This window comes from Chiloscyllium punctatum, chromosome 22 (assembly GCF_047496795.1).
Source record: "Chiloscyllium punctatum isolate Juve2018m chromosome 22, sChiPun1.3, whole genome shotgun sequence".
NCBI classification, from domain to species: Eukaryota; Metazoa; Chordata; class Chondrichthyes; order Orectolobiformes; family Hemiscylliidae; genus Chiloscyllium; species Chiloscyllium punctatum.
Window position 1 is genome coordinate 88,811,272 of NC_092760.1, and position 12,912 is coordinate 88,824,183.

The following is a 12,912-nucleotide window of genomic DNA, read 5'->3' on the forward strand; positions in this document are numbered from 1 at the left end:
CCTTTATCATAAAAGCTTCTTAACCTATCAACCTAGGTAGCAACTTTCAGGGATCTATGTACATGGACACAGATCTCTCTGCTCATCTACACTACCAAGAACCTTGCCATTAGCCCAGGACTCTGCATTCCTGTTGCTCCTTCTAAAGTGAATCACCTCCCACTTTTCCACATGAAACTCTATTTACCACCTTTCAGCCCAGCTTTGCAGCTTATCTATGTCCCCCTAACCTGCAACATCCTTCCACACTATCCACAACTCTACTGACCTTAGTGTCACCTGCAAACTTACTAACCCACCCTCCTACACCCTCATCCAAGTCATTTATAAAGATAACAGCAGTGGCCCCAAAACAGATCCTTGTGGCACACCACTAGTAACTGAACTCAGGATGAACATTTCCCATCAACCATAGTCATAGAGATGTACAGCATGGAAATTGACCCTTTGGTCCAACCCATCCATGCCGACCAGGTATCCCAACCCAATCTAGTCCCACTGGCCAGCACCTGACCCATATCCCTCTAAACCCTTCCTATTCATATACCCATCCAGATGCCTTTTAAATGTTGCAGTTGTACCAGCCTCCTCCACATCCTCTTGCAGCTCATTCCATACTCATACCTCTGCGAGAAAAAGTTTCCCCTTAGGTTTCTTTTATTATCCTTCCCCCACCCTAAACCTATGCCCTCTAGTTCTGGACTCCCCAACCCCAGGGAAAAGACTTTGTCTATTTATCCTATCCTTGCTCCTCAAAGCCTGTAAAACAACCCTCCACCACCACCCTCTGTCTTCTACCTTTGAGCCAGTTCTGTATCTAAATGGCTAGTTTTTCCTGTATTCGGAGATCTAACCTTGCTAACCAGTCTCCCATGGGGATCCTTGTCGAACACCTTACTGAAGTCCATATAGATCACAACTACTGCTCTGCCCTCATCAATCCTGTTACTTCCTCAAAAAAGTCAATCAAGTTTGTGAGACATGATTTCCCACGCACAAAGCCATGTTGACTCTCCCTAATCAGTCATTGCCTTTCCAAATACATGTACATCCTGTCCCTCAGGATTCCCTCCAACAACTTGCCGACCACCGACATCAGGCTCACTGGTGTATAGTTCCCTGGCTTGTCCTTGCCGCTTTTCTTAAACAGTGGTACCACGTTAGCCAACCTCCAGCCTTCCAGCACCTCACCTGTGACTATTGATACAAATATCTCTGCAAGAGGCCCAGCAATCACTTCTCTAGCTTCCCACAGAGTTCTCAGGTATACCTGATCAGGTCTTGGGGATTTATCCACCTTGTATGTTTCAAGACATCCAGCGCTTCTCCTCTAACGTGGACATTTTTCAACCACCACCCACTCCACTGTCGTCTTTCAGACCTTAAGACATGAGCAGAAATTAGGCCATTCAGCCCATTGAGTCTGCTCTGCTGTTCAATCATGGCTAAGTTTCTCAACCTCATTCTCCTGTTTTTTTTCCCAGTAACCAATGATCACCTTTAGAAACCAGAACCTATCTATCTCAGTCTTAAATATACTCTATGACCTGGCCTAAATATAGCCTTTTGTGGTAACAAATTCCATAGATTAACCACTCTCTAGCTGAAGCCATTTCTCCTTTTATCTCTATTCAAAAAGGCCTTTCCTTTACTCTAATACTGTGCCCTCAGGTCCTAGTCTGTCCTACCAGTGGAAACGTCTTCCCAACGTCTGCTCTTTCCAGGCTGTTCAATATACTGTTTCAATTAGATCCCCCTCATCCTTCTAAACTGTGTATATATCCAGAGTCCTTAAATGCTCCTTGTATGTTAAGCTTTTCATTCCTGGGGCCATTCTTGTGAACCACCTCTGTCCATCCTGCAAGGACAGTACATCCTCCTTGAGATATGGAGCCCAAAACTCTGCACAATATTCCAAATCCCTCTACTTTTCCTATTCATGTATCTGTCTTTTAAATGTTGTAACTGTACCTGCCTCTGGCAGTTCATTCCATATGCAAAATTTTCTGTGAAAAAATTTCTCCGGTTCCTCTTTAAATCTTTCCCCTCACCTTAAAATTGTGCCCTCTAGGTTTTGACTAGCTATCCTAGGAAAAAGACCTTGGATATTCACCTTATCTAATCACCTCATGATTTTATAAACCTCTAAGGTGACCCCTCAACCTCTTACATTCCAGGTGAGTTTTTTTTGACTAGAGTAGATTCCTTGCAGTGTGGAAACAGGCCCTTTTGGCCCAACAAGTCCACACACACCCCCCCCCCCCCCCCCCCAGCCCCCCCAGCCGAAGAGCAGCCCACCCAGACCCATTTCCCCTCTGACAAATGCACCTCACAATATGGGCAATTTAGCACAGCCAATTCACCTGACCTGCACATCTTTAGACTGTGGGAGGAAACCAGAGGAAACCCATGCAGACACTGGGAGAATGTGCAAACTCTAAACAGACAGTTGCTCGAGGCTGGAATTGAATCTGGGACCTTGGTGCTGTGAGGCAGCTGTGCTAACCAGTGAGCCACTGTGTCGCCCTATCTAGTTCCAACCTATTTTGCCTCTCCTTTAAAACTGAAACCCTCTAATCCCAGTAGTGTCTTTGTAAATCTTTTCTGCACCCTTTCCAGTTTAATAACATACTTTAATAACAGGTCTCATCAATATCTTGTAGAGCCACAGTGTGATTTGGAAACTACGATACTCTGCTCTGATCAATGAAAGTGATGAGATGTGAGAAAATCTTAGCTCCCAGATGCAACTGTCAGGCTTTGGAAGTCTATGGGAGCAGTTCCTGGCTCCTGGAGTATGGGTAGGCTGGATGAGGGTCTGAAGCAGCAGCTTTGAGTTCTAGGGAGCTTTCTTTGTGGAATGCCTTAATGCATTGGTCTATCCTATCTGTACCATTTCTTTGACATTTTCAAATTTAGTTTCACACTCAACCTTTTTCTACAGAGCTCTGGAATTTAGGGTTTTTGTAACAATAGTAATTGCTTTTTTTATTTGACTTGTTAAATTGCTTAGGTAGCAGTAAGTACTTTGGGGAATAACTACTTTGAGGTGATATTGATTTGAAATAAAATTTGTTCCTAAATTTTGTTAACATATTTTTGCAGCTGAATGCAGATTATCTTTCATTTTTAAACAAACTCTAATGTTTGTTGTAGCACATGTATTTGAGGACTATTTGTTGGATTATAGCCTGGTGTTATGATTTTTAACTTTGTACACCCCGGGTTCAACACCGGCAGCTCCATCATTTGAGGACTAACCTCCATTAGTAAAATGAAGTATTTTAGGTTCTGATCTGGTAACTGAGTTGATTTGCTTTTCATAGGCTGAAAGAGCACTTTTTTTTAAATCGACAGATGACCTGTACATACAGCAAGCTGCTGTGTTTATTGAAGACGCAATACAGGTCAGTTCTTACCATTACTTCAAATAGTTTTCAATTTTTCACTAATTGTTCTTGAATTAAATCAGTTCTGTTGATTTATGAAAATTTTAGTACCTGTTTATATTTAGGATATGATAAATTTGTTTATATCAGGCAAGCACATGACTGACTTGAATGTCTTCAGTTATCTTCCTGCAATGTTTTGGAGGTGTTTTGGGTGTTTGGTATTCAGTTTAGATACCACCTTTCACCCATTAATCACACCAGCACTCACTGGAGAGATTATCATTATTATTGCCTTAACTTCAAAACTTAATCTTTTTACTGCACCATGAGAGAATTGTCATGTTGATTGGTGTTTGGTTATTAATTCAGAAGCAGTGAAGATTTAAAAGAAGCAGTAAGTTTAAAATGTTTGGCACCTTTTTGCCAAAATCAGTAATTACTGTCTTACAGTAGGGACAACAAAAGTTTAATTTAAAGTGGTTTTGTTGATAACAAATGTTTGCTCAAATATTACTGTTGATTCAAAGATTCTTTATCTTTAAACTATGGTGGCAGTAAACTTTCAGATCTGCACATTACACTGTAACTGGTTTTGCAGGAACTGGTGCATGAAATTTCTAATGCAGCATAATACAAGATAACAGGAGTGGGAGGAAGTAGTACAGATGATGGTTATTGAAGCAGGAGAAAGCATGCACACTCTCCTTTGTACGATGCCTGCCACTCTTCCTGTGTCCATGAGCTATCCTACCAATGGATTAATATTCAAACTGTCCTGATGCCATTAATTTTGAGACTAATTATTTACCCACCTCAACTTTCCCTAACCTTTTCTTTCTACTTTGGTCACAAACTGCTGAAATATTTTGAACTAACCTTAAATATGCAGCTAGTTGTGAATTTGTTGTCTAATCTGGCTGTTTTAACTTTGCTTGCAGTATCGTACCATCAATCATAGAGTAGATTCCCAGTCCCTACGGCTTTATCGGTGGTACTACTCTGAGGCTTGTCAGTGGTAAGACCTGGGGTGTTTAAAAACACTTTCCATTAATCATAGAAGTATTGTGGTACAGAAGGAGACCATTTGACCCATTTATATTTGCACTGGACCAATCTCTCAATAAATGGATTCCTCTTATGACTGTTTAATGACCTTACTGTGCTTTGACAATTGTGACAATCTATTGAAGGATGCTGTAGTTAGTGTTTATCAACATAATTGTTATTTTTGTCTATCTAAGGCAGCATATATAGATATTCAGAAGGTACTTTCTAAGTTCTCTGCATCATGAAAAGCTTGTTAGAAAATTATAGGAATATGGGTATAAAATTAAATAGAACAATGTGGATAAAGAGAATATTTGGACGAGAAATACAGTTGGAGGGGGAATGTTTGTTAGTAACGTGCAATGTAAATGTGTTGGGGTGGGGGGGGGGAGGGGAAGAAATATGTTGACAGGTTGGATGTAATGTACCTTCCAAGAAACTGAGTCTGTTTCTATCCTGTGCATTTGGGTAATTTTGTTTTCCCTGTGTCCATTTCAAGCTTCATAGGCCTGTAAATTAAACATAATAGTTTAGCAATTCTCTAAGACTTTAAAGACACAGGGTTCATTCAAACAGCCTGACATCACTGAGAATATCAGTTTTTTGCCCTTGCACTTCACACGCATATTAGCAGGTGGCTAAGTTGCAGCTCTGCCTCTCCGGTTTCTTTTACACCATTCTTGTGTCTTTCATTCTCAGGGTTTTGAGCACTGCTATCTTTGTGGTTTTGGCCTTGGCCTTTTTTGAGAAACCTTCATCTTTGAGTGTTACATCTGATCTCCGACTCCGCCATGTACTTTGGGAGCCTCCCTGTGGACTTACGGAAGGCATTGAAGTATTTTGTCTTGTCTTGTTCATTATCGATGTAGTGATAAAAGTAAGTGTTTTTTTTTTTCTTAACCAACCCCCCACCCCCCCACCTCAACTCAAAGTCCTTTCTGAAAGGCCAGGAGTCATTTTTGCTCAGTCTTAGATTTTAGTGTGCTTGCAAGATTTTAAATTGAGTATTTAGCTAAAATATAGTTAGACTGGAGCGTAAGCTAGGATTTATCTTGTTCATCGAATCCAATGGTGCCATTGGATCCAACAAAATCTTGGTGCTTCTGACCAAATTATCCAAAAATTTTCTGTCAAACCAGTGAAAGCTGAACAGTGGATTAGTGCTTGAAGTTTAAATTTGTCTATTTTTCATTGTCAAGGGCAGGCGTGGGGTTAGATCTTCTGGAGAGACCTGAAACCAAGCGCCCCCTTGACAAAAAATGGCCAAGTGGGACTCTTGTTGGTAGGCCCAGAGAGAACCTGGTGTGCACACACTACTGTTGTCCAGTAGGTTGTGACTTTCACCCTGATTTCATTAGGAGTTATTTCTAGCAGGTATATACCCTTTTCAGAAGTCCATCCCTTTCACTATCAAAGCACTCCATTACCCCCCATCCCAGTTCAGCACTAACTTAGACCTGAAATTGGGGCTGGAAAGAGAGATGGGTAAGGTTAACTGGGTGAGCAGCCTTTTGTTGAGAATCGGGAAACCTAAAGCTAAAAATGGTATTAACTTTTCAGCTTGATCACTGAACTGAATGCATCACTCAAGGGTCATGTCTTTAGTTTTTTGAAGCTGCTTTGTAAATTTGTAAAGCTGCTGTTTTTAGATTTGGTGAATACTGTATGCTTCTATTGTGCTACTGGCTGAAAGATTTGTGCTGTAACCTCAATGTGCTCCCACAATTGGCAAAAGATGCCTCCTAATTGGGTTTTCTGAAGCTATTGGAGTGCAAGTTGTTGTCTACTATTGGATCTGATACTATGCCTTTTAGCACCAATTAGTGGTTTTCTGCTTCATCTAAAGCACCACAATAGCAAATGTAGTGTGAAAATTCTTAACTTGATTCGCAGGATTAGAAAAACTGTTTATTCCTTTCCAGTGTCCATGTGGTTTGCAGGGCATGTCTGTGTCTGCTTATTTACTAGTGCTCTTTGCTTCCCGGAGCTGATCTCTCTATTGATTCTTTCAAAATGGCATTTTTATACAGAGCTATTTAATTGGATGGAAAGAATTCCAGAAGTCAAAATGGCTGATTGCCTATGCTCTTGTACTTGCTGCTTCCATTGTGGACTGGACTGTGACTCTTTGTTTATTTTGTGAGGAGGTAAGATATAAGCTCTTGAAAGTTCCTGATGTATTATTTTCTTCATACCTTAATAGGTTTTGTAAAACCAGTGCTTGAAAGCGAAAATAAACAAAAACAAATGTAAGAGTCTCAGAAGGTTTGCTGTACCTGAAATATTAACTGATTTCTCTCCTCAGATGCTGCCAGACCTGCTGAGATTTTCTGGCAATTTGTGTTTTGTTTCAGACTTTCAGCATCTGCAGTTGTCTCAGGTTTTTTAAAGTGGGAATATGACTTCAGCTATATAATCTGAAGCCTTGTATTATACATCAGTATATTTCAATGGTTTAGTGAAGTCATGTTACATGGTACAGAATTTTGTCTGAATGACATGGCCATCGGAGAAAAGGTTAGGAAAATGTAACAAGACGACAGACTTTCAGCAGTGAGGGGGAAAAAAGGTTTGAATAGCTAAATGGGAATCATGCTAGTAAGTGGTGAGGGCCCTATTTGCATATGATGGACCAGACCAAATCCCCTTCAAATAGTTGAAGGAGTTATAACTCTTCTTGTTTAAAGATAAGTGTAAGATACGGTGTTCCAGATGTAATTTCTTAGTGCTTGGCTTTGAGAGAAGGATGTTTTATTCTTAGCCTACTGTTTAAATTATAAACCAAAGAAAGGAGAATCTATACACTTTAACTATATTGGGAAAATGTAACAGGATAATAGATTTAACCACTATACAGCAATTATTCCAAAACAGTAACTCCCATAAACACCCTTGGCAAAGGCAAATTCAGTGTATTGATTGTTCGACGCGTGATTCTGCCAGCAAGAGAGAATCAAGGTTTTTAGCTGTAGCAGAGGAATGAATAACACTTTTTTGGAGCTAACATCAAAACCGCAACAACTACTGAAAACTAAACTCTGCCTCTGGTTCTGTGGGACCCTGACTCCACCCATTGTTTCAGTTGTGAAAAAGCAAGCCCTAAGGCCACGTAAACTGTTTGCCTTACTGGCTTGGAGTGGACCACTCAACAACTATGGATCAAATCTTGGTGGGGGGGGGTGCGAAGAAATCAGAACCAAATACACCTCTTGAAGCAATTGTATTGTCACAATATACTAAGAATTTTATAAAAATGTGGCAAGAATAGCTAATGAAGGCCACTAAAGGGGTGCAACAGATGTGCAGAGAGATTGAGGAAGTATAAAGCTGCTAATTTCTGAACAGCCTTCCATGTAGCATCCCTGCAGAAGGTCCCTTTCAGGATGGTGCGGTTATTCCAGAGGCCAAAAATGTACAGACCTCCATGTTTGCTCCAGATAAATGAAATTGTCACTTGGTGACAGCATTACAATGCCCTGGGACACTGTTGCAGATTGAAAGAATGGGTGTCCATCCTATCGCAGTGGTCACCAAGCTGACTGGAACACTTCGAGCCACTGGGGACCTCTGAATTCAATCAATTGCCTATCCAAAATGCTTCCAGGCTGTTACTGATGCCATTTGTGCCAGCTGATGCTGTCTTACTCCTTTCTTTGTGAGGAGGTCAGTGTTGCATCCCAGTCAGTCAGCTTTGCCGACATAACTGGCTTCCTCCCAAGTGCAGAGCACAAAGGATTTCTGCTCAAGATGAGACTTCGGTGTTTCGTTTGGTATGGTGTTGGGGGTGGGGGGGGGGGTGGGGCGGGGCTAGGAAGAGGCCTTGCAGTGCACTCCAATGTGTGTATTCCTAGTATACCATGCTGTACACCATTGGGACAGAACGTGTTGGTCCAGTTTTTGACTTTTGTTCTTGTCTATTTATTTGAGTAGATTTTGTGATGGTAAGAAGGCTAGTACACTTAATGCAGTTACCATGGTTAAGAAAATCACACTTTTTTGTGACTGATATTACTCTTAGCTTATCCAGCGACAAACTCCACTTGCTCTTTTTCACAAGTGCAGCTTTCCTGTACTGCTTCACTATCTAAAACGTGCAGTCAACATTCTTTTCTGCCATGTTTTAAATAAATGAGTAGCTAGCTCTTTTGACAGTACTTTCTACTGGATTTGTCAACTTAAGGTTCTACTTTTGTAGCTTTTGCTGCCATCTTTGCAGAACAGGTAACAGTGAGGACTGCAGATGCTGGGGATCGGAGTTAAATGTGGTGTAGGAAAAGTACAACCGGTCAGGCAGCATCCGAGGAGCAGGAGAATTGATGTTTCAGGCATTAGCCCTTCGTCAGAAGCTCCTGAAACATCAAATCTCCTGCTCCTCGGATGCTGCCTGACTGGCTGTGCTTTTCCTGCACCACATTCTTCAACTCTTTGCAGAACAAGTTGGAAAGCTGCATTTACTACATTGTCTATGATCAAGGTATTTGAATTGCACTAAGCTTTGGATGATTTCTGTATTTTGCTTTTTTTTAATTGAAGAAAGTAAGAATTAGAAGACTTTTGCGACCATTTTTCCTTCTCCAAAACTCCTCACTCATGAAAAAGGCTTTTAAATGCCTACAACAAACAATACCACAAATCACAAGGTAAAAACATGAGGTACTTAAAAGCTGCTTTTCCTCTTTTTCTTTACTTTTAATGTAACAATGAAGAAGGATGTTCTAAGCAATGCTCCTAAGAGAGGGACTAGGTTATCATGAGGGGCATGGGTAGGATAAATTGGCAAGATCCTTTGCTGTGGTTGGCAGGGGGCTGTGGGTGGGGAAGAGGGGAAAGAGTCTAGAGCTGGAGGGTGTAGGCTTAAGGTGAGGTGGGAAAGATATAAAAGGGATACAGAGGGTGGTGGATGTATGGAATGAGCTGCCAGAGGAAATGTTGGAGTAGGCTGGTACAACTACAAAAGATGTTTGGATGGGTATATGAATAGGAAGTGTGTGGAGGGATATGGGCCAAATGCTGGCAGATGAGGTGAGATTAATTTGATATCTGGTTGGCATGGATGAATTGGACTGATGGGTCTGCTTCCATGCTGTATATATCAATGATTTTATCTTGGGATAAGAAGTTTAGTAGTCTCAGACCAGAAGCATGTGGATAAAATGCTTTGAAATGGAGTGTGTTAAACGTGGGTGTAGGATGGTTTGAGAGAAAGGTTGTTATTAGATTTTCCAGATTGGGAGCTTAAGGCACAGTTTACTCAAGCCTACTGAGGTGAGGGAAGAGATTTGAGTGCTGTATGTGATGTGTTTTTTGGATCTGTAAAGGAGTGTTTTGAGATTAGTGGGATTGTTTGTTTCAGAATCTCTTAAAGGTATATTATGTCTAAATATTTGCTGTATTAATCATCTTGTGCTTAATAAAAAGTTTCACTGTTAAAACCACATCTGCAACATTTGTGTGCTTCTATTTCAGTGAGAGCCCAACCATCAAATCTGGTTTTTGGTTTTACCAAACCATAATTCAGTCTAGGATCTGACATGACCAGTGCTGATGTCAGCTGGAATCAAAATGCTGTCAGTTCCTTGACTTGCAAAAATAATTCACAACTGGACTCTTGGTTTTGCAGGATAAAGCACTGGATGTGCATTTTTGGGCAAGAACTTGACAAATAATATTTGTTACTTTAATATGAGGCTTTTCTCTTCGAACACACTGCATGTTTGCAAGATTCAAAATAGCAGTTAGTACAAACTACCAGGGTTGTTAGAAAAGATTCTTTTGGAATATAAATGACCCATTTTCATACTGTTTTTAGTTCAATCCAAGTTTTTTGATTTGCAATGAACCAAATTTTATTTCCTAAATAGGATCCAGTGAGTATCCCAGGTATTTAGAACAAAGTTGCAAGATTCCACTGTTCTGAACAAGAAGTAATGAACACTATTACTGTTGTAACTTTTTAATGTAATATACAATAGTATCATATAAGACTTAAATCAGCAGAAGTAGCCTGAGGTAACTAAAAAAAGATGCTAGGGGACACCCTATAGAGCACATTAAATCTTAACTTTTCATCAAGACAGGTTAGTGATCCTGGGACATCAAAGCACACCAACTTTACAAGGGTTTCCAATTGTTCTCTTATCTAAAGACCTAATGTAAAAAGCCCCTCAAATAACACAATTACAGGCTGCCTCAATACAGAGGAACTAGGTAAAAACAAGGACTGCAGATGCTGGAAACCAGAATCTAGACTAGTGTGGTGCTGGAAAAGCACAGCAGGTCAGGCAGCATCTGAGGAGCAGGAAAATTGACGTTTCGGGCAAAAGCCCTTCAAGAATAGAGGCAGGGTGCCTGCAGAGTGGAGAGATAAAGGAGATGAGGGTGGGGAGAAAGTAGCATAGAGTACAATAGGTGAATGGGGGTGGGGATGGAGGTGGGAGGTCAGAGGGGATAGGTGGAAAGGAAGATAGGCAGGTAGGACAGGTCATGGGGATGGTGCTGAGCTGGAAAGTTGGAGGTAGGGTAAAGGGAAATGAGGAAACTGTTGAAGTCCACACTGATTCCCTGGGGTTGAAGTGTTCCGAGGCGGAAGATGAGGCGCTCTTCCTCCAGGTGTCGGGTGGTGAGGGAGCGGTGGTGGAGGAGGCCCAGGACCTGCACTTCGGCAGAGTGGGAGGGTGAGTTGTAATGTTGGGCCACAGGGCGGTGGGGTGTCCCAGAGATGTTCACTAAAGCACTCTGCTAGGGGGGTGTCTCGTCTCCCCAATGTAGAGGAGACCACAACAGGAGCAACAGATACAATAAATGATATTGGTGGATGTGCAGGTAAAACTTTGGATGTGGAAGCCTCCTTTTGGGGCCTTGGCTGGAGGTGAGGGAGGTGGTGTGGGTGCAGGTTTTGTAATTCCTGCAGAGGAAGGGAGGGTGGGTTGTTGGGGGGGAGGCGGGGTGGCGTGCACCTGACTAGGTAGTCACGGAGGGAATGGTCTTTGTGGAAAGCGGAAATGGCTGGGGAGGGAAATATATCCCTGGTGGTGGGGTCTGTTTGGAGGTGGTGGAAATGTTGTTGGATGATGTGGTTTATGCGAAGTTTGGTAGGATGGAAGGTGAACCTCAATTATCCCAATGACATGGGTGGGGAATATTTTGTTTGGATAATTGAATGCAGGATAACCGTTTAGCCAAGCATCGAGACCTTGTGATCTTGTCCGGATAATCGAAGTTCCTCTGTAAATGATTGCTTCAGTTCTAAATTGCCGCCTTTTCATAGACCCCGAGATAACCACCAAACTGGTACTGAGCCTGAGTTTCTCAGAACATTAACATCTCTCAACTACATAAAGCCAATACAGGCTTGTAGCATGTTTCACCTTATTTTCTGTAGTATTGATGTATCAGTTGCATACTAGCTGCTTTATTACCCTTTTGTGACTCCCAGGATTTTTTTTTCCCCTGAGGCTTAACTATACAGAACTATCAAACACTTCCTGGGATTTCTTCCTGAGCCCCAGAACTGTGTTCTCATAGCACGACCAAGACAACTTCCTGTTCAGAGGCTGTTGAACTGTTTCGCAAGACTTATTAAAACGTTTTTAGAACAAATCCTGCCCTGAGTAAGCTGAACCAAGTGTAGTAACCAGAGCTCAAAGGTGGCTAATATTGAAACAGTAAATGCCCTGAATGTTGCATTATTGAAAAAAATAAAGGTGGGGTGGGGGGGGCAGATTGAAGCTGTGAAAACCATATTGTTTCTGCATTGAATTTCTTTTACCATTACTTTTAAACAGTGTTATGTTGCTGTTAGCCTTGCACCTGTTACTGTTTACTATGATCGCCATGCTGTTGTTCACTCGAGTCCAGGTAAAGCAACTTTCATATGATCAAGTTACTTGTCGTTAAAATATGTGCACAGAATGATTTGAGGAAAGACCAGGATATTTGCAAATTGTTCAGTTCTTATTTCAAGAACAAAGTTTAATAGGTTGGGGTTACTGAGTTTTGAGAAGACTTGTAGCTCAGGTTGAGGTTCTGGATGTAGGTTTGCTCGCTGAGTTAGAAGGTTTGTTTTCAGATGTTTCGTCACCATACTCGAACATCTCCAGTGAGCCTCCAGATGAAGCGCAGGTGGTAGAGCCTGCTTTCTATTTATGTTTAGGTTTTCTTGGGTTGGTGCCATTTCCTGTGGTGATGCCATTTCCTGTTCTTTTTCTCAGGGGTCAGAATGGGATCCAAGTCAATGTGTTTGTTGATAGAGATCCGGTTGGAATGCCATGCTTTTAGGAATTCTCGTGCATGCCTCTGTTTGACTTATCCAAGGATGGATGTGTTGTCCCAGTCAAAGTGGTGTCCTTCCTCATTTGTATGTAAGGATACCAGTGAGAGAGGGTCACGTTGTTTTGTGGCTAGTTGATGTTCATGTATCCTGGTGGCTAGTTCTCTGCCTGTTTGTCCAGCATAGTGTTTGTTACAGTTCTTG

At 41.5% G+C, this 12,912-nt stretch overlaps 1 protein-coding gene across 4 annotated transcripts in view; it reads left to right on the top strand.

Moving 5' to 3' along the window:
* Positions 1-12,912, top strand: part of tpcn2 (two pore segment channel 2) — a 58,503-nt gene that overhangs the window by 4,626 nt on the left and 40,965 nt on the right. For 3 of the 4 annotated variants that reach the window (XR_011963778.1, XM_072592803.1, XM_072592804.1), the window contains exons 2-7: positions 3,358-3,407; positions 4,331-4,407; positions 5,139-5,316; positions 6,470-6,586; positions 8,973-9,079; positions 12,224-12,296. Coding sequence is in view for 3 of the 4 variants with exons in the window: in XM_072592803.1 (XP_072448904.1) it covers positions 3,358-3,407; positions 4,331-4,407; positions 5,139-5,316; positions 6,470-6,586; positions 8,973-9,079; positions 12,224-12,296 (602 nt within the window). In the remaining variant the exon portion in view is untranslated. The remainder of the gene's footprint in view (positions 1-3,357; positions 3,408-4,330; positions 4,408-5,138; positions 5,317-6,469; positions 6,587-8,972; positions 9,080-12,223; positions 12,297-12,912) is intronic. The other variant, XM_072592805.1, reaches the window with a different exon arrangement.